Source organism: Mobula hypostoma, chromosome 12 (assembly GCF_963921235.1).
Source record: "Mobula hypostoma chromosome 12, sMobHyp1.1, whole genome shotgun sequence".
NCBI lineage: Eukaryota > Metazoa > Chordata > Chondrichthyes > Myliobatiformes > Myliobatidae > Mobula > Mobula hypostoma.
The window spans coordinates 58,320,400-58,347,418 of NC_086108.1; the positions used below are offsets into that span (position 1 = coordinate 58,320,400).

The window sequence follows — 27,019 nt, forward strand, 5'->3', positions numbered from 1 at the left end:
ACCCAGCCTCCCACCTTTTTAAACTAGCCTAATTGCAGGACAATTTACAATGACCAATTAACCTAGTAAGTGGTATGGGTCTTTGGATTTTGGAAAGAAACTAGAGAACTGGGAGGAAACCCATGCACTCACGGAAAAAAGAAAACATACAAACTTTCTTACAGAAAACGCCAAAATTAAACTCTAATGCCTTGAGCTGTAATAGCATTCATGCTAACTGGTATGTCACTGTGGTACCCCATGGAAACATGAGAGCCTGCAGATGCCTTAATTTGGAGCAATAAACAAACAAATGGGGAACTCAGCAGGTCAAGCAGCATCTGTGGAGGAAAATGCATGATCGAGGTTTCGGGTCCAAATTGCAGCACTTGCAGTCTCACGCATATATTTTACTACTCCACTGTGAAATCTCTTCAAAGTAGGTCTGCTTTGAAGTTTTCCTGTTCCTCAATGGAAGCTCTGTGAGCCACTTTCATACTCTGCCCTCCCCAACCCCTCTATACTCTGCCACACCATTCCCCCACCGCGCCCTCTCCAATCCCACTTCGGTATCCCCATCCCTCACACTGATTCTAAACCCCTCCCCATCCTGTTCCCCTTCCCTCATCCTAATGCCCTCCACTCATTCTGATTCCCCCTCCCTCATCCTAACCCCTCCCTCCCTATCCCTCATCCTAACCCCTCCCTCCCTATCCCTCATCCTAATCCCCTCCCTCCCCATCCCTCATCCTAACCCCTCCCTCCCTATCCCTGTGCCGGACGGTCGCTCGGCGCCGTTCCCCAGGCTGCCTGCGCCCCGCCTGCTGAAGCGAGGGCTGCTGGGAAGCAGCGCACGGGCATTGTGGGATACTGCAGAGGGTGCCTGTTGTCGTTGTTGTTTGAGCGTGTACGGCCGAATATTCACTGCCGATTAATTACCATCAGATTGTCATTTGTGCCACTTTGTTTTCTTATTTATTTTAATGTCTTAGGTTCGCGAAAACGTCGTGGAAAGTTGGATCGGGAAAATAAAATTATTCCCCTTTAAAAACGCTTATAATATTTCAAACGATGGCTACAGACGTGATTCAAGTGACCAATGTTTCGCCGAGCGCGACCTCCGAGCAGATGAAAACTCTGTTCGGATTTTTGGGCAAAATCGAGGAGTTGCGTCTCTTCCCTTCAGAGTGAGTAACTCCAAACTGTCAGGCGGGGCCTGGGCCTGGGCCGCGCCGGCTCCGCATGATCTGACGTCGAAAGTTTTCATTTTCTGAGGAAAAGTGTGTTTGTACAGCTGTGGCACCTTTACTGACGTGCGTTCCCAAATATATTCAGAAAGTGTCAGATGCTCTTCCTTGGATCTGCCCGAGTCCCTCAGCAGCTTCCACTATTGTCTGCCTTTCTGCCTGGTTGCCCCCTCCCCCTCGCACATCTGACCAGGCCACGTTTCCGCCCAGTCGTTGATGTTGAAGTAGATTGGGTGTTAGTCTAATTACTTAACCATGATAAGGTTGTAAGATGCATCTAAGTAGCAAGAAACATTTTTTATTAAAGTTGTACCAAAGTTTGAATTTGCATTATTATCAGTGTAACGTAAAATGGCCGCCAATGCAAAGGCACGACCCGATAGTAATAGGCGATAATCGTTCTAGGTATTTGTGTCTGGGAGGCACTATCGTAGTACACATTTTTACATTTGTTATATTATTAAATGAGTCAAGCCTAGTTATAAAACGGCCTTAAAGCACAATTTGTATAACAAGCTGGTGAGGCTAAATGGCCTGCTCATTTCCAGTTTTAAAATGGGGTCGATGAGAATTGTACAGGGGCAAATGAGAAAGGGAAAAATGCGAGTAATTTAACATTGTTGAAAAGCCAACGGTGATGGAATTAATTGTTAACTTTAGCAGAAAATTGAAATTTCAGAAAGGAGTTTAGAAAATGTATGAAATCATTTGAACCATCAACGCAATGGACATTAAAAAAGTCAGAAACCATGCACTTCAATTCGTTGAGCATGTATACAATTCAACATTAATAGAGTTAGTAAAGTAGATATGTTTAATGCAATATCAAATTTTTAAAGTTCTAAGTTACATAGAAAATGCTGAAGTCTCTGTAATATGGCTAATTTCTCAGCTATTGAATTGTTGGAGAAGAGTCACCTATGTCATTTAAAAGAAATACTTATGGATTCTGTTTGCATTTCTGAGGAATTGCACTCATTGCTAAGCCTACAACACTGACATGTAGGTATAGTTAAAGATTTAGGAGCTTGTGCCTTAATGTGCTGTAAAATCTGGTTAAAAGTGCAGAGAATTAGTAAATGTCATTCTTGTATAAGACTGTGTGTTACGGAATTTCATTTTTAACTGGAGATTAACATTTCGTATCCATTATATCAGTGGATTTAAATCTTAACAAGTCTGCACTTTATCTTTTTAAATTCTAGTATTTTTGTAGTATTATTTGATGCTGATTGCAGAAAAATACTTGTAATTAGTTTTTAATGTCCAGATTATTCTAATTTAGTTAATTTGTATAGTTGGCAGTTACAACATAAATTGCTATAGCTGTTTTCTGAGAATTTTTGTTAGAATCAAATGCTGTACCAGATTCCACAAGAGCGTTCTTCCAAGATTAAAGAATAAAAAAAATCATGGTAATGATTAAATGACATTTACTTTGTTTTGAGGTCCTGACTGAGTAGGGAATTGAAGTAAATCTTTGTCAACAGGGGAACTGAAACATCCCTATTAGATGTTGAATGACTTTGAATATTCCGTTGGTTGCCAGAGTAAAAATAAGTTTACAGAACAAGCTAGAAAATCACAACATTGAAAAAAGTATTCTGTATTCCATATCAAACCAAAGATTTAGATCTTCATTACATTCTAATACTTCAGATTATTATTTGTAATTGCCTCTCTTTGAAGTAACTGTGTACACATTTTACTAAGTTTTTGTGTGGCACACAGTGTCTACATTCTTGTATCCTGTTCTCACAGTTTTTTTTGACTTTATTTCTTCAATATTTGCAATATAAAAGTACCTTGTATCAATTGATGATGAAAATTTATATGTAAACAATTGCCTGTCAGTGTAAGCAGGCTTCCCACCACTGGTGGAGCTGTGGTACGAATTGCCCAGGTCTGCTTTCCATTTTCTTCCTCGTCAGGTAAGTTTTGTTTTTAATTTGATCTATTATTATTGCATTTTATATTTCTGTTGCCATGTCTTTTTGCAACTTTGTTTCCCAAACTACACCTCTCCTTCATCTAGGGCAGCCTGTTCATTGCAAAGCTTTGCCACCTCCTGGATGACCGACACACATTCCTGGCAATCTTGCTTGAATTTCTGCATCTGTTGTTCATTATTCTCACATTCTATGATTTGGATTCTGATATTTCACTTTTTAGACTTTCACTCTTCATTCTTCCATCCCAATTGCTTCATCTATGGTCTGTTTGTATTTTGCTACATGTCCATGTACAAATTGTTTTTCTGTCCGCATTATTTAGGTTCTAACAATCTACTATTTTAAAAAATCTTATCAGTAAATCTATATGCTTCCTGCAGTGCAACCCTCCCCCTTATATCATAAACTTGTATGCATTAAATATCAATACTGAACTATTTTTAAAATATATCCGTACTGTTTCACTGTTTACCTACATCACTGCGCTTGTGTTTCAGTAGCCATTCCTTGACTCTTGTAGAGCTAAGAGGGCAGCCCAAGATATTAAAGGCACCATAACGATGCAATTTCCTTTACATTGTAACCTAATAAATGATATGCAGAATAGCTAACAGTTCGCTGGCATCTGCTGTAAGCATTTGTTTTATGCAAGTAAAATTCATATAGTTTTTAAGAATTGAATTTGATACACATTTTAATTCAAATCTCATGAAATTAGTAAAATGTTTAAAAACTAAGTTTTTATTTACATTTAGCTGCTCCAAAAGAAAATTGATAATTTAGTGTGAACTAATGAAATAATCATTTGTTCTTTTGCCTTATCGATCAAAAGTACGACCACTTGTGATTCAGCTTAACAAAATTAATACATCATCTGAGTAATTAATTTACAATATTTTAACTTTTTTATAAAGGCAATATACAATTACTTGGAATGCATTGCAAATCTGTATATTCTTGTAAATAAAAGGCGTGCTTTAATCAAAGAATGCAGCCACATCCAAATATTCTTACAGTTCTCCCTAAATTTGCCATATGGAAATCTTCAGGCCTAATATGACCTAATTTTTTGTGAGTAGTTTAAGAAACATTTTTGCTTACTCTGGTTTTAAAATGTAACACTCATGAAGTATGGTTAATATGCTGTAATAGAGCAGGGAGCAAAACAACAAACTGCTGAAGGAACTCAGTGAATCAGGCAGCACCTGTGAAGCTGTCTGACCCATTGAATTTTTTTTTCAGCTGTTTGTCTTCTTGTGAATTCCGTACTGAGAATGTGTCAGGTTTATGTGCATTTAAAGTAAATGGGTGATAGAATGTCAGTTAAAACATTTTAAAAGCTGTGTATAGTAAATCTGAAAAAAAAATAGTAAATGCTAAATATAGTACACCAGATAGTATCTGTGGAAGGAGGAATAGTTAATCTGCAAGTTTGATTATAGGGCATGCAACATGAAATGATAGCTGTTTCACCTTCCATAATTGCCAACTGGTGTGCTGAGTATTTATAAAAATAAGTATTGATGGAAAGGGAATTTAAAATACAAAATAGATTATTTTCATGAAGAGTTGTAAATAGTTCTTGTGGAACAGTATTTCCTTGTTGCTCTTATCAACAGTGTACCGCTGGATTTTTACAATTAAATTCCAATGTAAGCCCCCAATTGTTGGTTTTTATTTTAATACATGACCCAATGATTCACCCAGTGGGCTTGAGTTGAGTAGCTAGGCTGCATAGGGAATGGCTGCTGCTCTTATTTGGGCATTCAATAATAATAGCAGTTTTCAGTAGCCCTTTCCCATCTCTCCCTTCCGCGGTTATCCTGCAGTTTTCATTCCTCTGTTCCATTTCAAACAGTTAGAATTTGGATTCCCAAAATCTGGATGATGCACATACTGCTGCCCAGCGATGGAATGGTGGTTTGACTTTGCTTATGTATAACCAGCTTGAGTTAGAGAAAATACTGCTCTTTTTAAATCCAGCTTGATTCAAAGTTAATAAACATCAGTGTCCCACCAGCACTGGATTATGTCTCCAGTTATCTGGTGTTTGTTGATCTCTTTGGATGCCCACAATTTTTGTGATCTATATATTGTAATCATTACAGATAGACTGACTGCCATTTTAAACTCACTATTGCAATTCTTTTTTAAAGACCTTATTGAGTTGGATTCGATAGTAACTGATTTCTAACATTTTGAAGGATGTTATAGTGTTCCAAAAAGAATCACCTAGTTTTAGAGCTGACACCAAAGTTTAAGAATTGAAGTCATTTCCCTAGTTCTCCCTCCCTTCCACCCTTGATCTTGTTGGCAACCAGGGAAATGTTAAGTTTATACTAAAGGGATAAGGGAATTTTTGGAGCATTGCTTCTATACCCAGGTATCATTTTTTTTTTAAAAAAAAAGTCCTTTTCTGCAGGTATATATTTTTTCATTAAACATCTTTGTGTGTGGGCAGGAGGCGCTTGTTGATGAGATTCTCATTAATTTTCCCTACAGTAACTGTAGATAGGGAAGACATGAAAAAGATGATGCACAGAAAGCCAACAAAGATGAAAATCAAAAATCAGAAGGGAAACACAGAGGCTAAGAACCAGATTTGTGGTCCACTTATTTTACTGAATTACTGTTTCTGCATTGATTATCATATTTTTTTGAATTAAAAGAATCTTTTGACCTTGATTATGCATGTAGTCAGGTTTTGTAATATTAGGGGGCTGAAGAGTTGTGCGCACTACAGAATGAGGATGCAGTTCTAAAAGCTTCAAATATAGTTAACTTCCTGTTTTAGTTACAACTCGCTTGTATCTAATTTTTAATGTACTCTGAAAGGAGCTGTCAGTTATATTTTGGTCAAAAAAGATTGGTTAGAAAGTTATTTAGCACTTGTTAGTGCTGAAGTAGCCAGTATCTTACAGTTGCTTCGAGATGGGCATATTTTCAATAGACTGCTGAACACAAGGAAAACCATTCCTTTGTGCTTCCTGTACAATGGATTTTTAAAATTCCCTCTCTAATTAATTTTTGAATTGCCTATTGTTTAAATGCTAATGTAACATTCTTTTATAATTGTACTCAAAAGCCAATTGCATTTCTACTGCGATGAAATTCTGTAGTTAAAATGGTGACAAATTTTGCTTGGTTTTATTTTATGTGCCCCTGTGTGCATGATTACTGATATTAATGATCAATTCTTGTGCTTTTTAAAAATTTTGATTTAAGGAATGGGTAAAACCCAAGTATTGGTTTCTTAGTAATGAGCTGGAATGGTGCTGTAATTTTTGTTCTCTTTCACCCCCGCCCCCCCCGCCCACAGTTATCCTGCAGGTTTAGAATTATTTTCCTGAATTTGATCTACGACAAAGTTAAGGTGATGCTCTGTAAATAAAAAATTGATCGAATAGACTTTGTTTTCCTTTCTGCCCTTGTTATGTGTACTTAGTGTGCTTTGGCAGGTTATGGGAAAACTAATCTTTTTTCAACTAGCCCACAATGAAACAGTTTATATTTATTACCTGGTATGGTTAATATTGCAAGATTTACTTGTAGCACTTGTCACTTCACTTACTTTTTTAAGAAGCTGTAATGTGAAGTCAACATTGGTTCAACCATATTTTTCTTTTCTCAGTGAATCACCATTACCAGTGACGTCTCGCGTGTGTTTCGTAAAGTTTCATGATCCTGACGCTGTGGGAGTAGCGCAGCATTTGACAAACACGGTCTTCATTGACAGAGCATTGATAGTTGTACCTTACACAGAAGGTTTGTGTTTTATTGCTTGGGGGTTTTGGCCCTTTATGTCAATTAAAATATTTCTGAGTTAATTCCATTGAATCTGCATGATAAACGTCATTGATATATTAACCCTTGGTATACTGTGGAAATGTAGACTGTTAAAGCTGCAGTGTATTTTCAGAAGTTTTCAGGGAAGTTGTCTACCTTATTTCTTTCATTAGACTATTTTTAGGGGAATTAATATAGTATCATGGCTAAATTCATTTATAATAGGACCAATATGGTTCTGGGGTGGGGTTATATTTAATTTTGCATTGTTTAAATTTTTTTAAATAAGTAATATCAACAGTAAGGAGTTTCATAAACCAAAGGCACAAAAGTGCACGTATTTAATTTGTAAACAGTACCAGTGAACAATACACAATGAACTAGTACATGAAGATAAACACCTTGCAATAATGTTGAATAATCGCTTCAAAGTAATTTCAATTTCCTTACAGTCATCCTTTTTAATGAGTACTTTAGTAACATAGTTGTAAAGCATTTTTTAAATACACTGCAGTATTAATCTTTAAATGGCTGTGAATTCAACATAATTCTTTTTCAAACCGTGTCGTAAAGATTGGCAGTAGTATCAATCTGTTGAAAGCAAATTATGCCATGAACACCCAATTAACAATGGAATGATAGTTCCTTATTATTTTTTGGAATTGTACTTGTTTGCAGAAATAAATACGCATCTATAGAAGTATATATTAATGCAGTATACCAAGGATTTTTAATGAGGGAGGGTGGGGGTTTAGTTTAAAGTTTTTTTTTAAAGTTGGTTAATCCAGCTTTTTGTGTACTTTAGCAATGATGGAGTTTTTTTTAGCAACCACATTGTTTCATTAAAAAAACCAGACCATCATCCAAAATAATAAATTCTTCTCTCTGTTATCTGTGTGTGTGATTTTTATAGTGGAGAAGGCAATTGCAGAGCCCCTTCCCCGATGACTGAAAAAGTTGGTCCTCTGCAGCGACAGAGGATTCTAGGCAATTTACAAAAGGCCAGCAAGCATAAGAGTCCCCATGTGTTGTCCTGTTGTAAACATTTGTTCTTGTTAACTACCTTTTTCTTCACTATTTCTATATTTCTAGGCTTTGATGTTATCCAGTTTAAATTTAATGAAGGAAAGGATTCAGCAGATTTAAGAGAGCAGGCTAAAGGAGAAATTTATTTGAAAGGGATAATATATAGAGTAGGTAATTTTGGCTCATTCTGGTTTCATTTGTAGGGGTCTGGAAGGTGATTGATAACAATTTCATTTACGAATCAAATTACACGCTAGGAATGGCAACACAAAGCTGTGTATGTCAAAGTGGCTTGCTTTGTAATATTCACAATCACATATTATAGAGCACTGAGTCATACTTTAAAATTTTCTCTCAAGGCTCCAGACAAGTTGGTCCTTTCAACTGAATGCTCAACTATTTTAATTTTTGAATATTTATTGCATATGAAAGCCAGAAATGCTTTACAGATGTATGCAGCTTACATGTGAAGAATTTGATACATTAAGCCAATTTTATTCCAAAGCAAATTACTTGGGATGAAAGCATTTCTGTTCTAATGAAGTTCATTAAAAAGCTTTTGAAAATTTTATATAACTGAGAAATCTGAATACCATTTACTGTTGAACACAACATGATCTTAACTTTTCTGGAGTACTATGCAGAGACATTGTTTGCATGTTTTAATTTCTGTGTGATTGTTATTTGTACTGTAATGGAGATTTTAATTAAGCACAAACAAGAAACACGGTAAGCAAATAATACATGCAATAATTTGCTGAGCTTGAGAAAGGACTTACAGCATGTCGGAACTCTGTTTACTGATAGATAGTGGTTGTCAGTTGTCTTTCATTCTTTAGCCTATTTTCCTTTTCCCCCTTTTCTTTGTTCTTTCCCTCTTGTCAAATTACTCTTTCATCTGAGTATGAACACCAAAGGTACAAATGAACTGCATAATTTTATGAAATCATTTAAAAGATGAGCCTTTAGTTATGACAGTTGGTAGCATCGCAGCAATGTAAACAACCCAGATAACGCTATGCTAAGTGCATTCTGTTAATTTTATCAGCACCGCTCAGTACAGAAAGTGGAACCATTGCCTTTGTTTAACAGTGGTTTTTCTTTTTTTGTTGTTGTGTTTTACAGTTCTTTTCCCTGGTTCAGCCAGACCTATTTACCAGGCCCTGCTGAAAATACCACCCAACAGTTTTGCCTTCTGCAGCTTATCCAGTTTCTCTTAAGTGTCCTTTACTTGTTGTATGTTTTCTTGCTGAGGTGCCACACAGTATCTTATACATGCAGTGCTGATTACTGTTATCTGTAAAGGATAGAAATGCAGTTGGTGTGTATATATATTTACAGAATGTCACTCTTGATTATGGGGCATTGGGGCACAGTGGCAACTTGATATCTAGTAACATTGCAAAAAAATTGGTTCACTTGCACAAAAAGTAGCATTTAATATATAATGAGCAGTATGTTTCAGCTTGTTCATGAATTTCTCCTGTCTAATGGTAAGTTCTAAACAAGTCATAGTGAACTTTTTCATGATTTTGGTCCCTAAATCATAAACTTTTTTTTGTCTTGTGTATCTTGATTTTTCTGTGTGCTTTATAGTGAAGCAGCCGACACGAGTCGCTTGTTCATAAAACATCTTTTGAAAAGTTGAGAGCACAACCCCTGGAGAACCGACTGTGCTTGCTTACGTTTGGTTCATGACTAAAAAATCGAGTACAGGTGATAATATCTTGGCAGTGTTACAAAAAAAAGTAGTGTGTATTGTGATATTTATTTATTTATTACTATAGTATGTACTGATTTGTAGATTCAGGGAAAAATCAAATTTTGCATCTATGACATTTCATTCTAAAGTTTAAAGGCTTCAGTTGTAATTACTTAAACATAAATCTATTTTGGCAAGATTATAAGTGTACTTTCTACAAGCTAAGGTGCTGAAAACAGCGAGACCATGTTTTTCTAGGTGTATGTATGTGTTCTCGCAACTTCACAGAGTTTGTTCTAATGCAGATTTGAATTTTTCTACAGGAGTCATTCCTGATGAATCTAAGGCTTTGTCTCTGTTGGCACCAGCTAATGCAGTGGCAGGTTTGCTGCCCGGAGGTGGACTTTTGCCCACACCAAATCCTCTTACGTCAGTGAGTAAGCTTCAATTTAAACTTTTTTGAGTCTGTTTATTATGAGCTGCTGTTGTTTATATGTAAATGGGATTTGCTGGCTGCTTCAAAAATTGTCAAATATTAATCACTGTTGTATACAGAATATTGGCCTCTTTTGAAGTGCAAAATATTGTGATTGCCTTAGTTCAGATAAACGATATTAGTATTTGAGGTCATAGTTGTCAATTAATCACAAGAAATAGCTTGGATTACTTTCTTCGGTCCCGTAGAAGGGTCGTGGCCCAAAATATCAACTGTGTATTCTTTTCCATAAATGCTGCCTGACCTGTTGAGTTCCTCCAACATGCTGTGTGTGCTGCTTTGGATGTCCTGTTATTTAGAGGAATAAATTTTGAAAGCTGGTCTGTAGAGTATTGTGAACAAGCTGAGTTGGAAATAGATCATTAGATAGATTTGCAAATGCATTCGACAGTGGATTATGTAAAATGGCAAAGTTGCAAAAGGTCTGATTTTGCTTGAAGTAATTGCAAGGGATTTGAATACATGGTTAACTAGTGATCATTTTCTGCATTGGTTTTGCATTCAAATTGCATGATACTAATTTCTGATGAAGGCAGAGGGGTTGCTTGTCGACAAAAATTGAGTTAAAAGTAATGTGTCAGAGATAAACTGCGGGAACAGAAATTGTAATGATATATATGTGACTGAATAAAGTGAAATTGAGTGGGAGGTGGCCAGTGGTGGAAGAAATGGAAAATAGTATAAAATATGTTGAGGGATGGTAGTATTCTAAGATGAAGTTTCAAGAAATATGGACATGAATTGGGGAGAAGTCAGTATGATTGAAGATGTTGGAGAAGAAAGGAGTGTTAGAGCAGTTATTTACAAGAGTGACATGCAGTTAAGTATTTTTGTGTTGTGTTGGTGATTTGGAGACAATTTTAACATTAAAGTATAATGTATTAATTTGTTGAAAGTAATTTGAAATGAGAAATTAATAGCAGGTTAAAATTGCTATACACTGAACTGTTATCGAACATTTTAAATTTTATTTTAACACCAGAATATTGTTTTCCGTAGTAACATTGAAAAATACCAACTTTCAAAGAATATAATTAATACTTGTTAAAAGAGGTTTTTGGAAACTGCCATTTGTCAGTATTGATTTGTAATATCTGTACCAAGTTTATTTTGACTGTTAAAATTGCTATTGGTATTAATTTTGCATTTGCATTAACCTTTATTGGTGTTGATTTGCTTTAGAAGCAAGGCATTATGTATAGACATCTGGAATGGTGAAGGAGTTAAGGTTGAATTCAGCCACATGAATGAAGGCCCTATATTTGACTTTAATTTGATCAATTGAGAACAGAAGTAACTTGAACATGGCCCACTATTAGCAAATAACAGTAAAACACAAAATACTGAATTTTGCAGGTGTTGTCTAAATGTAGATCCACGTGTTTAAAACAAGGCCATTTTCATATTTTTACTTACACATAAATAGTTCCTTCTGACATTCGTTTCTTTTAACCAGCTCAGCGGTGTTCCTTTGGCTGCTACTCTTGGGAATGTTAATCCTGGCTTGGACCCTGCCCTTGCTGCACTTGGATTGCCAGGAGCAAATTTAAATTCACAGGTAAAATTATGTCATAACTGTGATGGAATGAATACTGAATTGGTTGTTACCAGTTGACTTCATATCGTGAACTGATTGATGCTTACAAGTTTCACAAGTTTACTTATTTGATTTTGTAATGTTCCTGTAAAAGCTATGTAGTGACTGATCAAAGCCACTGGAGAGGACTGAAGCTGGTGATATAGAACTCTTCATTCATCAAAATGAGCAGGCATTCTCATGAAAACACTCAGTAGAGGCTCACAAATCCAGAAGTATATCTCATTTTTATATTTTTTAAGATCAAAGTTAACAGTAGGTGATCCAATATAACTTCAATAGCTATAATGATATTGTTAACTTCAATTCTTAGGGTTGACAAATGGTTCCTTTGAGGTACAAATTTACAGTGGTAGCACATTTTAAATGATAAGGCACTTCTGAACGTTCAAGTGACTTGGGGAGAAAATAATTAGCACGGATATTGTAAAAACGAGAGCCAGATGAAACCCTTAGTTGCCTGGATTCATGTAGGCCAATTAACACAACCCCATTGTCTTAACATTTGGCTGATACGTATTCAGAGGTCTCCTGGTCACCATTTTGCAAACCATATCTCTTACAGATGGTATTGTTTATTTGCAAAGGTGTACTTTTAACTTCAATTAACTGCTTACAATTAGGAGACTGGTTCTTGTTTGAATTAATATCTGCAATATTCACACAACTCCAGAATACTCCCTAACAAGCTGTCACTGCTTTTATTTGGAGTCTTTTCAGAGTAGAGTTGTTTGCCATTCTTGCAAACCTCCTGTGTCACATGTCCGAAGATCTTTCTGTGCTGCCAGGCTCACCACAGAGTTGTGCAGACCAGCAGTATTTCTCGTGGCAGTGGGAGGTCCTTACCATTCTGCAAATTGGTATTGATGCACTTAGTGGGAACTTCTTGTCTTTTGGGAGATGTTGTAAAGGATCCATTTGAAAGAAATACTATCCTGCAGACATTGTGCTCCTTTATGACCTAAATTTTGTTTCCTATTCAGCAATTTTTCTTTTGTTACAGGCTTATTCTGTTGTCTTGATATCTGGACTTTAGATGTATTGAGCAACATGTTTATTTTGTTCAAGTTAGTTGCTTTTCTCACTATAACACTGTATCCCCAAATAGTCACAATGGTATTTGAAAAAATAATAGGAGGGAGTATTACAGGTTTCCGAGATCTGCAGGTTATGGAAGAGAGAAACTAGCCCAACTCTTTGTATGTTAATTGTTCCCATTAGGAAATGAAGGAAAAGTTAATGATATTTGGCGGAACACACCAAATGTTGTTGTTGTTCCTCTCCGTGCCTTATGGTGCATTGGGCGGCAACCTTGCCATTTCTTTCAGCACTTGTCTGTTTTTAATGAGGCAAGAGTTGCTAGCTGGACGCTCAACCCAGCACGGATAGAAAGCATGCAAAGAGCCGGCCAGATTTGAACCAGGGAACACTCGTCTCGAAATTCAGTGCAAATGCCACTACCCCACCGGCTAGCTATACCGGTTATGGCAACAATTTAATGTTAAATTTTAAAAATCTTTAATATATTTATAAAGGTTTGATAGATACTGCATATGCATTCTGACTTGAAAAAAGCACACTGGGGTGTTAAAGGAAATGTGGGTAAATGCATGTTCAGAGTGGCTTACGGCCTTGTACTGGTGCTTCAGGGCTACTTCGGACGAAGAGGGAGATAGAGGAAACCTTTAAAAGGGTTTGCATGTAGGGAAGAACTGGAAGCAGGCAACTTAGTAGATAACTTCAAGTTTGCTTTCTTAATGTATTTTCTAAAACAGAAGTAGCATTAAAATATACTGTAAATTAGTATTATTTGTAATAGACAAGTCAAAAAGCACTTAAAATAAGTAAAGAAAGCTTAGAATATTTAGATGAGCAGTATGTAATGTTTCATTTTTTATTTGCAACTTAAGCCCCATATTTTAAAATTAACAAAATAATTTTGCCAGAAATGTGTAATCTTTGAATATGTATGAATTAAGCTGTAGTTGTCAGGCAGAATTTGAAATCTTTCTTCATTTTCAGTTTTTCTTTGTGAAACAGTTTGTATTCTGGAAAGCTTGTAAAGTATATATGCCTGCCCTTCAATGTAAATGTAGAGACATTGGGAAGTGCTGAATTTTTGTTTGGAGGAATAAATATTTATAAATTTTTTTAAATAAGCTTTCCATACTTTGCATTTGTGGAGACAGAATTTCTTAAGTTCTACAGTGACAAAATGTAAACACTATATTTATCCCTAGAGTACACAGTAAATCTCACTTTCATTGCAATGAGGTAATGCTTATTATATCCCTTTAGGTCACAGCAGATCAGCTTTTAAAACTCATCACTCAAGTTGATCCAAAGTAAGTTGTATCATTTTGCACCAATTAGAAAGAAAGTGTTGTAGCAATTATATATAATATAATTATGAATTTATGTTCTGATGCTTCTAATAAAATTAAAGCTGACTGGGAAAGAGAAGTTAAGATTATTATACCGATAGAAAAATGGGAAAAAATTCTTCAATTGGTTAATTTATCCTCTGTATGTGCTAAACATGTGTTGATACAGTTTAAAGTAGTGCAGAGGGCTCATATGTCCAAAGATAAACTATCTTGTTATTATTCTTATATTAATCCAATATGTGATAGATGTCATTTCAAGATAGCTTCTTTAACTCACATGTTTTGGTCATGTCCCTTGCTGGAAAAATATTGGAAAGATATTTTTCAACGGTCTTGAATCCATCCAATTACTGCTATCTTTGGATTACCAATGATAGATTCAAATTATCTAACCTCTTCATCACGTAGGATGATTGCGTTTCTTACTTTAATGGCTAGAAGATCTATTCTGCTGAATTGGAAAGAGATTAACCCTCCTGTATTTCATTGGTTTTCACAAATTATGGTGTGTTTGAATTTGGAAAAAATTAGAAGTGCGGTTTATGACCCTTTCATTAAATTTGAAAAAACTTGGAGGCCATTCATTCAGCATTTTCATTTGATGTAATTTGATCATTTCCAAACTTGTTTTATCTCTCTGTACTGTTGGTTGAGGGGAATGGAGTCGTCGACACTAAGGTTTTCTTCTTTCCCATTTTTAAGTTGTTAGTATTGCCCAAGTCTTTTAGTTTAGTTGACTAATTCTGTTTAGTTCATTTTTTTGGGGGATGGGGTTTGTTTTTTTTTTCTATTTTTTTCCTCTTCATGATTTTTTTTCCAGTTTTTTTTTTGCTTTGTATTATTCATTGCTCTTTTTACATGATTGGGAGCTTTGTTAATTTATACTATTTGGTCTTAGAATTACTTATTTTAAGTGTAACAATGTATCTCCTACTATTTGTATTATTGCTATGTTTTGTTTCTATTTTATAAAATTAATAAAAAGATTGAAAAAGAAAGAAAGAAAGCGATCAGTACATGCCAGTTATAAGGGAAGTCACCAAGGCAGTCTGTTCTTCATTTGTTTCAATTTCAAGTGCCTGGAAAAAGTTCTTGCATGGAGGAAGGGGAATGGAGTGTGTTTACATTCTCAATTGCTTGGGATTGTAATGTGCGGTAATTCTTAGCCATGGAAAAAAAAATTGCATGTTCATTTTGGATTTGCATAAGTAATGAGCACTTGTACAAGTTGGCCTCTGTTCCCCTGCATTAGGAGGGGGGAAATAATGCTATTCTTATTTACTATTGCGTTTTGATCACCGATCATATGCATGTATGTATAAGCAATGGCAAGAGCAAGATCCTTCATGATTGAATATGCTATTGTCAGTAAAATATTTTGATAACATAAAGAAGTTACTGGTATAGTGATATTCCAGTTCCTATAGGAACTGGAATATCTTCTAGGTGGTACATTTTATTTTTTTTTGTATAGGTGCAGTGAAGTGTAGACATGAGGTTGATCCAAACACTTGAGCATGTGGTAGCCAAACTAGTCCTGATAGTTTTGATATTTTTGACTGCTTAAAGAATTAGCCGATCTTCTTCAAGTTTATGGTACTTGGTAAATAATTCCCACTCAGTAAATTGAAAGGTAAAAACCCCATTTATTCATGCATGCAATTTTTTCCCTAAGGCTAAACCATACTGCTGGTGCCATTGTAAGCCCAGCCCTGAAATCTGATACCTCTTCCAAAGACATAGAAGAAGCAATGAAAAGGGTTAAAGAAGCACAGTCATTGATTTCAGCTGCTATAGAAACAGGTAATATTGCTATATCTAATACTTTGCTTCTGATAGTAATACTTATACAGCTTAGACGCAAAATAGTGAATCACTTTGGTGCTATGAAACTTCGTGTTTGCTTTAGTATAACAGGTTGAGAACTGGAGCAATATAGACATTTGGCTTGCGTAGGAAGAGTTCAATACACAAATCCTGTGACTGTACACCTAAAACACTAAATATGGACAAGTTTTGTACAAGTTTAACCCAAATTGAAGTATCTTAATCTGGATAGCAGTGAGCAGCACATGGCAGTACCGATTTACTTGTTTTGCTAGACAAGGAATCTGTGAACAAACTTGAGTAATTAAATGGATGATTATTTTACTGAGCAGTGTATTACTTAATACTGAATTCACACTGACTTGTAACTCATCTGCTACATTATGCTGTTTTGGAGCAGATATCTATTTAATGGTAAACCATACCATTACTGCCAATAGTAATGATTCAAGACTTTTGACAAGTGCTGTCAGGTATGCAACAGAAATGCTATTACATAAGGAACAAAGGCAGAAAATGATGGAATTTGGAAAGGGAAGTATTTAACAAGATTGAGAAACCTTCAATGGTTCCAACATTTTCTATTTTATTTTCAGATACCAGTATCTCACTTTTGATGGCCGATCTGTAATATCTTTGTGTTTGACAATTCAGGATTTTTATTATGTTTTACAAGAAGTGCAAAGTAAATATCAAAATTAAATCTAAAACTATCATTTCCACTTTAATACAGATTTTAATTTGAGACCGAGGATAATCAGGTAAATTCCCTTCATCAATAATCTGGCCAAATTTGCTCTAAATTTATCTGTTTTGCAGAAGTAGCTATTTTCGGTCATTTCAAATGATTGAAAATTTGCAGTGAATGTTACTGCTTTTTGTGAAAGCAACTTGTACTCAATACCTAATTGTATACCACACAAAATACTGGTGGAACACAGCAGGCCAAACAGCATCCATAGGAAGAAGCACAGTCGACGTTTTGGGCTGAGACCCTTTGTCAGTGTGTCCTGATGAAGGGTCTCGGCCCGAAACGTTGACTGTGGTTCTTCCTATGGATGCTGTCTGGCCTGCTGCGTTCCACCAGCATTTTGTGTGTTGCTTAAATTTCCAGCATCTGCAGATTTTCTCGTGTTTACCTAATTGTATAACTTTTATTCACTCCATTAAAAGTTCCTAGTTTTGATACAAGGTTCAGTTCTCCTTTCATTGTTAGTTATCATTTTCATGAATCCTACATTGTAAATTTCAGAAAAAAAAGATGACAAAAGGAAACATTCTAGATCGAGGTCTCGTTCACGCAGGCGACGGTCTCGTTCCCGTTCAAGGCATAGGTAAGGAATGGAAGTTTCTTTTGGAAAAGGGATATAATTAAGACATACTACTTCTCACCTTGAGTTCTTGTGTAATATACTATGCATTTAATGAAGGGAACATTAGTTCGACAATGGATATATTGCCTTGAGTTGAAAAAAAAATTTCTTCATGGGTAATAAAAAATTGAAGAATAGACTGCAGCATAAAGAATAGTATTCTTTTGCTTTGCTGGTATCACCATGACAAACATAAGGCATTCTGTTCCTGTATTAACAGAGCCTCTGAAATTCTATACTACATCCTTTCCGGCAAGTTTTAAACATAGAAACATAGAAAATAGGTGTAGGAGTAGGCCATTCGGCCCTTCGAGCCTGCACCGCCATTTATTATGATCATGGCTGATCATCCAACTCAGAACCCCGCCCCAGCGTTCCCTCCATACCCCCTGACCCCTGTAGCCACAAGGGCCATATCCAACTCCCTCTTAAACATAGCCAATGAACTGGCCTCAACAGTTTCCTGTGGCAGAGAATTCCACAGACTCACCACTCTCTGTGTGAAGAAGTTTTTCCTAATCTCGGTCCTAAAAGGCTTCCCCTCTATCCTCAAACTGTGACCCCTCGTTCTGGACTTCCCCAACATCGGGAACAATCTTCCTGCATCTAGCCTGTCCAATCCCTTCAGGATGTTATACGTTTCAATCAGATCCCCCCTCAATCTTCTAAATTCCAACAAGTACAAGCCCAGTTCATCCAGTCTTTCTTCATATGAAAGTCCTGCCATCCCAGGAATCAATCTGGTGAACCTTCTTTGTACTCCCTCTATGGCAAAGATGTCTTTCCTCAGATTAGGGGACCAAAACTGCACACAATACTCCAGGTGTGGTCTCACCAAGGCCTTGTACAACTGCAGTAGTACCTCCCTGCTCCTGTACTCGAATCCTCTCGCTATAAATGCCAGCATACCATTCGCCTTTTTCACCGCCTGCTGTACCTGCATGCCCACTTTCAATGACTGGTGTATAATGACACCCAGGTCTCGTTGCACCTCCCCTTTTCCTAATCGGCCACCATTCAGATAATAATCTGTTTTCCTATTTTTGCCACCAAAGTGGATAACTTCACAATTATCCACATTAAATTGCATCTGCCATGAGTTTGCCCACTCACCCAACCTATCCAAGTCACCCTGCATCCTCTTAGCATCCTCCTCACTGCTAACACTGCCACCCAGCTTCGTGTCATCCGCAAACTTGGAGATGCTGCATCTAAATCGCTCATCCAAGTCATTAATATATATTGTAAACAACTGGGGTCCCAGCACTGAGCCTTGCGGTACCCCACTAGTCACCGCCTGCCATTCTGAAAAGGTCCCGTTTATTCCCACTCTTTGCTTCCTGTCTGCTAACCAATTCTCCACCCACACCAATACCTTACCCCCAATACCGTGTGCTTTAAGTTTGCACACTAATCTCCTGTGTGGGACCTTGTCAAAAGCCTTTTGAAAATCCAAATATACCACATCCACTGGTTCTCCCCTATCCACTCTACTAGTTACATCCTCAAAAAATTCTATGAGATTCATCAGACATGATTTTCCTTTCACAAATCCATGCTGACTTTGTCCGATCATTTCACCGCTTTCCAAATGTGCTGTTATCACATCCTTGATAACTGACTCCAGCAGTTTCCCCACCACCGACATTAGGCTAACCGGTCTATAATTCCCCGGTTTCTCTCTCCCTCCTTTTTTAAAAAGTGGGGTTACATTAGCCACCCTCCAATCCTCAGGAACTAGTCCAGAATCTAACGAGTTTTGAAAAATTAACAGTAATGCATCCACTATTTCTTGGGCTACTTCCTTAAGCACTCTGGGATGCAGACCATCTGGCCCTGGGGATTTATCTGCCTTCAATCCCTTCAATTTACCTAACACCACTTCCCTACTAACATGTATTTCACTCAGTTCCTCCATCTCACTGGACCCTCTGTCCCTTACTATTTCTGGAAGATTATTTATGTCCTCCTTAGTGAAGACAGAACCAAAGTAATTATTCAATTGGTCTGCCATGTCCTTGCTCCCCATAATCAATTCACCTGTTTCTGTCTGCAGGGGACCTACATTTATCTTTACCAGTCTTTTCCTTTTTACATATCTATAAAAGCTTTTACAGTCCGTTTTTATGTTCCCCGCCAGTTTTCTCTCATAAACTTTTTTCCCCTTCCTAATTAAGCCCTTTGTCCTCCTCTGCTGAACTCTGAATTTCTCCCAGTCCTCAGGTGAGCCACTTTCTCTGGCTAATTTGTATGCTACTTCTTTGGAATTGATACTATTCCTAATTTCTCTTGTCAGCCACGGGTGCACTACCTTCCTTGATTTATTCTTTTGCCAAACTGGGATGAACAATTGTTGTAGTTCATCCATGCAACCTTTAAATGCTTGCCATTGCATATCCACCGTCAATCCTTTAAGTGTCATTTGCCAGTCTATCTTAGCTAATACACGTCTCATACCTTCAAAGTTACCCCTCTTTAAGTTCAGAACCTTTGTTTCTGAATCAACTATGTCACTCTCCATATTAATGAAGAATTCCACCATATTATGGTCACTCTTACCCAAGGGGCCTCTCACGACAAGATCGCTAATTAACCCTTCCTCATTGCTCAAAACCCAATCCAGAATAGCCTGCTCTCTAGTTGGTTCCTCGACATGTTGGTTCAAAAAACCATCCCGCATACATTCCAAGAAATCCTCTTCCTCAGCACCTTTACCAATTTGGTTCACCCAGTCTACATGTAGATTGAAGTCACCCATTATAACTGCTGTTCCTTTATTGCACACATTTCTAATTTCCTGTTTAATACCATCTCCGACCTCACTACTACTGTTAGGTGGCCTGTACACAACTCCCACCAGCGTCTTCTGCCCCTTAGTATTACGCAGCTCTACCCATATCGATTCCACATCTTCCCGGCTTATGTCCTTCCTTTCTATTGCGTTAATCTCTTCTTTAACCAGCAATGCCACCCCTCCTCCCCTTCCTCATGTCTATCCCTCCTGAATATTGAATATCCCTGAACGTTGAGCTCCCATCCCTGGTCACCCTGGAGCCATGTCTCTGTGATCCCAACTATATCATAATCATTAATAACAATCTGCACTTTCAATTCATCCACCTTATTACGAATGCTCCTTGCATTGACACATAAAGCCTTCAGGCACTCTTTTACAACTCTCTTAGCCCTTATACAATTATGTTGAAAAGTGGCCCTTTTTAATGCTTGCCCTGGATTTGTCGGCCTGCCACTTTTACTTTTCTCCTTTGTACTTTTTGCTTCTACGCTCACTTTACACCCCTCTGTCTCTCTGCACTGGTTCCCATCCCTCTGTTGTGAACTAACCTCCTCACGCCTAGCCTCTTTAATTTGATTCCCACCCCCCAACCATTCTAGTTTAAAGTCACCTCAGTAGCCCCCGCTAATCTCCCTGCCAGGATATTGGTCCCCCTAGGATTCAAGTGTAAACCGTCCTTTTTGTACAGGTCACGCCTGCGCCAAAAGAGGTCCCAATGATCCAAAAACTTGAATCCCTGCCCCCTGCTCCAATCCCTCAGCCACGCATTTATCCTCCACCTCATCGCATTCCTACTCTCACTGTCGCGTGGCACAGGCAGTAATCCCGAGATTACTACCTTTTGCGGTCCTTTTTCTCAACTCCCTTCCTAGCTCCCTATATTCTCCTTTCAGGACCTCATCCCTTTTCCTACCTATGTCATTGGTACCTATATGTACCACGACCTCTGGCTCCTCACCCTCCCACTTCAGGATATCTTGGACACGATCAGAAATATCCCGGACCCTGGCACCAGGGAGGCAAACTACCATCCGGGTCTCTGGACTGCGTCCACAGAATCGCCTATCTGACCCCCTTACTATCGAGTCCCCTATCACAACTGCCCTCTTCTTCCTTGCCCTACCCTTCTGAGCTACAGGGCCAGACTCTGTGCCGGAGGCACGGCCGCTGTCGCTTCCCCCGGGTAAGCTGTCACCCCCCAACAGTACTCAAACAGGAGTACCTGTTGTTAAGGGGCACAGCCACCGGGGTACTCCCCATCACCTGACTTTTCCCCTTCCCCCTCCTAACCGTGACCCACTTGTCTGCCTCCCGTGGCCCCGGCGTGACCACCTGCCTTCCACTCCTCTCTATCACCTCCTCGCTCTCCCTGACCAGACGAAGGTCATCGAGCTGCAGCTCCAGTTCCGTAACGCGGTCCCTTAGGAGCTGCATCTCGATGCACTTGGCGCAGATGTAGACGTCTGGGAGGCTTGGAGACTCCAGGGCCTCCCACATCCGACACCGAGAACAGCAGACTGCCCTCACAGTCATAATGCCCCTCTCCTCAAATAGCAACAGAAAATGAATGTCAAACCTCCCTCGCCTCGCCCGCTTCCGCCTAAGCCCGTTGAGCCGAAGCCCTTAAGTCTACACTCTGCTCCCGGCTCACTCCGCCGCCCGCAAACTACGCTGCCCGCTCTATGAGGCTTTATTCCTTTTAAATCTGCCGCGCTGCACTGCCCGACGTCACACGCCTGTGCAGTCCCGCCTCTCAGAAAGCCGTTGGAGAGAAAAAATAACGAAAATTTCAAAAATCTCTTTCTCGGCACTCCCACTCAGACTCTCAGACTCCTTCTTCGAATCAAACCCGAAGCAGGATGTCTGCCCTTTTAAATCTGCCGCGCTGCACTGCCCGACGTCACACGCCTGCGCAGTCCCGCCTCTCAGAAAGCCGTTGGAGAAAAAAAATAACGAAAATTTCAAAAATCTCTTTCTCAGCACTTCCACTCAGACTCTCAGACTCCTTCTTCGAATCAAACCCGAAGCAGGATGTCTGCCCTTTTAAATCTGCCGCGCTGCACTGCCCGACGTCACACGCCTGCGCAGTCCCGCCTCTCAGAAAGCCGTTGGAGAAAAAAAAATAACGAAGTCCATAATCCCCACATTGAAATAGGAAAAAAGTACACAATTGCTGTTTGCTTTGTAAATGATTTTGAGATTTATTCACAAATGGATTGGGTTCTTTCAATGATTTCTGAGAAATTTCATTATTCCTTATGTAGGTCTTTGAAGCATGATGGGCCCTATTGATTATAAGAATATTAATTGACTTCAACCATTTCATTTTCCATATAGATAGTTGTATGATTTATTTAATTGAGTCTGCTTTCCAATTTACACTCTAAATTGCCTGATTTTGCAGCTTAGAATGATGATTACTTGGCATTTTTGTGTTATCCTTCAGAAGCCAACTGAACACTCGGGATCCCTAGTAGTTTGTCAGTTACTTGAGTCAGTTGGCCAGATCTTGCTAGCACTGACCTGCCTTCTTTAAGTTGGCCTGTGTGAAGGTTGCCAACTTGCTAAGTGTAGTCCATTGACAAGGCCTGAGCAACAGCAAAACTTGAATTGTCCATTCTGATTAAGCTCTTCCCCTAAAACTGGTGAGAGTTACAACGTGCATCAAAACACTGCCCAGTTTTGTTGTCAAATTTGAGAATTGATAACTACTTCTGAATGCCTCTGACATTTGAGAACCAAAGTAGTTAAGTATTAAACAAAGCTCAATTAAAAAAACGCCTTGAGTTAAAACCTTAAATGAAATCAAAGTTACTTTTAACTTAGAATCTTGTCTTTTTTCCAAAAGCCTGATTTAAAATCATTGGACTTGCGACCCTTGGCATGATAAAGTTGGTATAGGATATCAGAGTTTATTCTAGTGTGAATCTTAATTCTATTGGTGAATGTTAGATTCAGAACTGGTGGGACTTGTAGGGAACTTGGAGATGGGCCATTATTTAAAAATAAAATAAATGCCTAGTTTTATTTAGTGAGTTTTGAACTTCTGCACTTCATTGTACTTCTGGGTTTATAATTTGCTAGTTTATCTGCCGTTATTGAGTGCATTAACCTGTGACGCCTTCATGTCAAGTTTATTTTGAATCCTTGTTCTGAACATTTGGGTGATTGGGCTATGCTTGGATTTGTTATCTTCTGTGGAGCAATTTATCTTTCAATGGTGCCCATTTAGCTTAGCTGTGCTTCCATGTATGTACAACTTTCTATTTTCTCTTTGTTACGGTGTAACTGGTTACACACATTCTTCATTAGAGCTACTATGGCTATTTTTGCCTCACATTTCTCTTTTTATCATTTACGTGCAAGTTGAAGCCATTTGTATAATTTGGCTTGTGCTGTATAATTTGTATTCCAGCTTTGCTTTTAAATTGTTTTGTATAATTCATATTCTTTTGCTGAGTATTCAACAAAGTGCTTTTTTAAAACAGGCGTTCCAGGAGTAGGTCTAGAAGGCGTTCACATTCAAAGTCTAGAAGCAGGCGGCGATCACGAAGTCCAAGACGAAGGAGGTCACGCTCAAGGGAGCGGAGGAGGTCTAGGAGTATATCAAAGCCAAGGTCTTTAATCTTGCAATATTCTTGTCATGTATTGATTTTCTTTATTATATATTACTGAATCAGTAATAATTTTCAGATGGTTTTGTGTAATACAAGCTATTTTTGAGCATGAGCTTTGTATTTCTTGCATATGTTTTAGGGAAAAAAAGAAGGAAGAGAAGAAAAGATCCAAAACACCACCTAAAAGCTACAGCACAGCCAGGCGGTCTCGCAGCCCCAGTAGGTATGCATGAATGTGTACTTTATGGAAAGCTACTTTTGTTTTGGAAATGCTGGTAAAGAGGAAGAGGATTTGGCTCTTCCTGCAGTTTAGTTGGCTTTTGGTCTATGCAGCACTTCTCGCTTCACAAGATGAAGGCAAAGTACCACAGTATTTAGTAGACTTCTAAGAAATGTGTCACGATTATATACAACAAAATTCAGTTGAGTCTTACTTTGCACTGTTTTGGCATAGGATATTGAGGTTTCAGTGTGTAAGAGAGTATATTTTCCAGAGTGCTTTTAAATTGAATATTTATAGAAATGCTATCTTCTCATAAACCTAAACAACTAAACTCCCTTCCTTTTCAATCTTAATTTTTAAATCTGAAATATTTTGAAATAACAATTCATGGCATAATTGTAGAAATGATGCATTTCAAATGAAGAAGTAGGTTTATTTTTGAAACAATCATTGATAATTTCTATTATTCTTAGATTTAATTTTACAGCATTTCTTTAATCGGTTTCAGTTTTTTAAAAGATACTTTGCTCCAAGAAAACTTGATAGATTTAGAAGCTATTTAATATATGGCAGTTCAAATAAATGGAGATTTATTTTAATGGTTGTTGAATTGTATAATTAAGATGTTTCCTTTATTTTGTCAGAGACAGAGAACGAGAGCGAGAAAGAGAACGGAGACGTAGAAGAAGTAGATCTATTTCAAGGTCTCCAAAGAAATCAAGATCGCCTAAACGTAAACTTTCACGGTCACCATCTCCTCGAAGGTAAATTTTTGAGACTTGACTTTGAGCTTTCTATGGCTTTTATAACGTGTTACTTGTTGACATAGTGATGTGTCTAAACTGTTTACCACGGCAAATCTTTGTGAAACTCTACTTTTGTTGCGGTTTGGATTAACAGTGGAATTGTTGATTGTGGGGCAGTACTGAATTGCAGTAATGCTACTTCACGTGAGCTAACATTTTTCAATATATTTCTCCAAATGATTGGAGAAATCTTTTTGAATGATAGATTAAGGACTTAACCTCTTCTGCTTTCCTTTACCTCTTTCTCCTGTGCTTGAAGATGTTCATTGACTTATTTTCCAGGCATAAGAAAGAAAAGAAGAAGGACAAAGACAGAGACCGGAGCAGGGAAGTAGAGGAGAGGGAGAGGTCATCAAGCAAAAAGAAAAAGAGCAAGGATAAAGAGCGGGAGAAAGAAAAGGAAAAAAAGGCAGAAGGTGAAAAGGGTGATGTGAAGGTAAATTTAAATTTGGAACTATACCGTATTAGAAGGTGAACTACACTAGGCCAAGTAATTGGGTACATGTTTGTTAATGTAAATATCTAATCTGTCGATTATTTACAGCCAGTCAGTGCATAAAAGCATGCAGATATGATTGAGGTTTAGTTGTCTAGACCAAGCATCAGAATGGGGAAGAACTGTGATCTAAGGGACTTTAACTGTGGAATTGTTGGTGCCAGATGGGGTGGTTTGAATCTCAAAAATTGTTGATCACTTAGGATTTACACACATAACTATCTGTAATTTACAGAGCCTCTTGTGAAAAATAAAAGGCATCTAGTGAGCAACAGTTCAGTGGGTAAAAATGTCTTATTAACAAGAGAGGTCAGAGGAGAATGGCCAGACTGTTTCGAGCTGACACAGATGACAGTAGCTCAGATAATCACACTTTACAACAGTGGTGTGCAGTAAAACATCTCTGACTGGATGGGCTGCACCAGCAGAACAACACACTGGATTCAATGCCTGTACCTAATAAAGTGGCCACTGAGTGTAGTTTTATATGCTTACCTTGTTTTTATCATTCCAGTTCTATGGGGAATGCAGATATCAAAGCAGATGTTTTTACCTGGGTTGGTTTATTGAATTTGAGTGTTCTCCACTGATGCAGGTGACAAGAGATTATGATGAAGAGGAGCAAGGATATGACAGTGAAAAAGAAAAAAAGGAAGAACAGCGAGTTTCAGAATCTGGGACATCCCCAAAGCTGAAAGAGTTAGCACAAGAAACTGACAAGGGAAGTACAGATATAGTGAAAGAGTCAAAAGTCAATGGTGATGATCATCATGAAGAAGATATGGACATGAGTGAATAAATTTAGTGTAACCTGATTTATATTCCTAATGTGAAGTGATTATTTTTAGCAGTGCTTTCTCTCAGAATTGAAGTGTCGCCCTTCTATTATATTTTCTACAGTTACAGAAAGTGGTGACATTGGCACCTGCCTTGCCACAGTTTGTGAAAGAGGTGTACAGATAACTTGGTTCAGGAAGTGAACTGCACTTCTTATAGCATCAGATTGGTGTGCCAGTAAGAAGCTTTTTTTCTGAAATGTATGCAGGGATCTCCTTTGACAAGAGTAGGAACCTCAGAAATGTGTAATTTTTGTTTAAAGAGACTCAATCAATATTGATGTAGATAGTTATATATCCTATGAACCTTGTGACTGTAGATTTGAGTTCCAGTAGTTAACTGTTTATTTGCTTTTAATTATAAGTGACTGTCTGCTTTTTGTATGTACCTTTACTAAATAAAGTTCTTTGGTATTCCCTGCTCTTCAACTTATCACTTGTATCACCCATTGTTCACAAAAGATGGCATTTGCCCAACTTGATTTATTGTGCAACGTCTTGTGAAGAAAAATAAGCTTTCTTTATCTTGATGCTGACAGGTCTACCAGGTTAGCAATTTTGCCTGCAGTATGTGCTGTTGTCTTGTACAGTTTATGAGAACAATTTCTGTTTTACATGGTAGCTTTCATAATAAAAGCTGTTTTAAAGCCTGGGTTTGATCCCCATTATTTTACTTCAGATTTTTTTTGATCCTTCAAGGGGGAATTCAATGTCTTGAATTTAAATACAGAAAATTTAGAAATTTTTCATTTTGAACATTCACATTTTAAATGTTTTATTTTCAGCCTCCAATCTTTGTTTCTTTTGAGACTGAAGCTGTAGGGAGCAATATGCTGGCCCGCATATTAACAGAACCACGCTACTGTTTATCA

The 27,019-nt window shown here is 37.8% G+C and overlaps 1 protein-coding gene across 2 annotated transcripts; it reads left to right on the top strand.

Annotated features, from left to right (window-relative positions):
* Positions 1-826: 826 nt before the first annotated feature.
* srsf11 (serine and arginine rich splicing factor 11) lies at positions 827-26,806 on the top strand. Of its 2 annotated transcripts, none has more exons than XM_063064219.1 (12): positions 827-1,166; positions 6,810-6,943; positions 10,016-10,125; positions 11,645-11,746; positions 14,084-14,130; positions 15,848-15,975; positions 17,252-17,333; positions 23,658-23,786; positions 23,926-24,009; positions 24,654-24,773; positions 25,098-25,251; positions 25,907-26,806. In XM_063064219.1, exons 1-12 carry the CDS (start codon positions 1,051-1,053, stop codon positions 26,108-26,110), a joined length of 1,410 nt encoding a protein of 469 aa, XP_062920289.1. In that variant the 5' UTR covers positions 827-1,050; the 3' UTR covers positions 26,111-26,806. The 2 variants fall into 2 exon arrangements, with proteins under 2 accessions (XP_062920289.1, XP_062920290.1); XM_063064220.1 differs by lacking the exon at positions 827-1,166 and adding an exon at positions 9,587-9,706.
* Positions 26,807-27,019: the final 213 nt, after the last annotated feature.

Bases quoted from the DNA above. Each gene is read 5' to 3' on its own strand.
- srsf11 (XM_063064219.1), top strand. From the start codon at position 1,051: ATGGCTACAGACGTGATTCAAGTGACCAATGTTTCGCCGAGCGCGACC. The intron at 24,010-24,653 runs GTATGCATGAAT...TTATTTTGTCAG, and splicing joins CGGTCTCGCAGCCCCAGTAG to AGACAGAGAACGAGAGCGAG. The intron at 24,774-25,097 runs GTAAATTTTTGA...CTTATTTTCCAG, and splicing joins CGGTCACCATCTCCTCGAAG to GCATAAGAAAGAAAAGAAGA.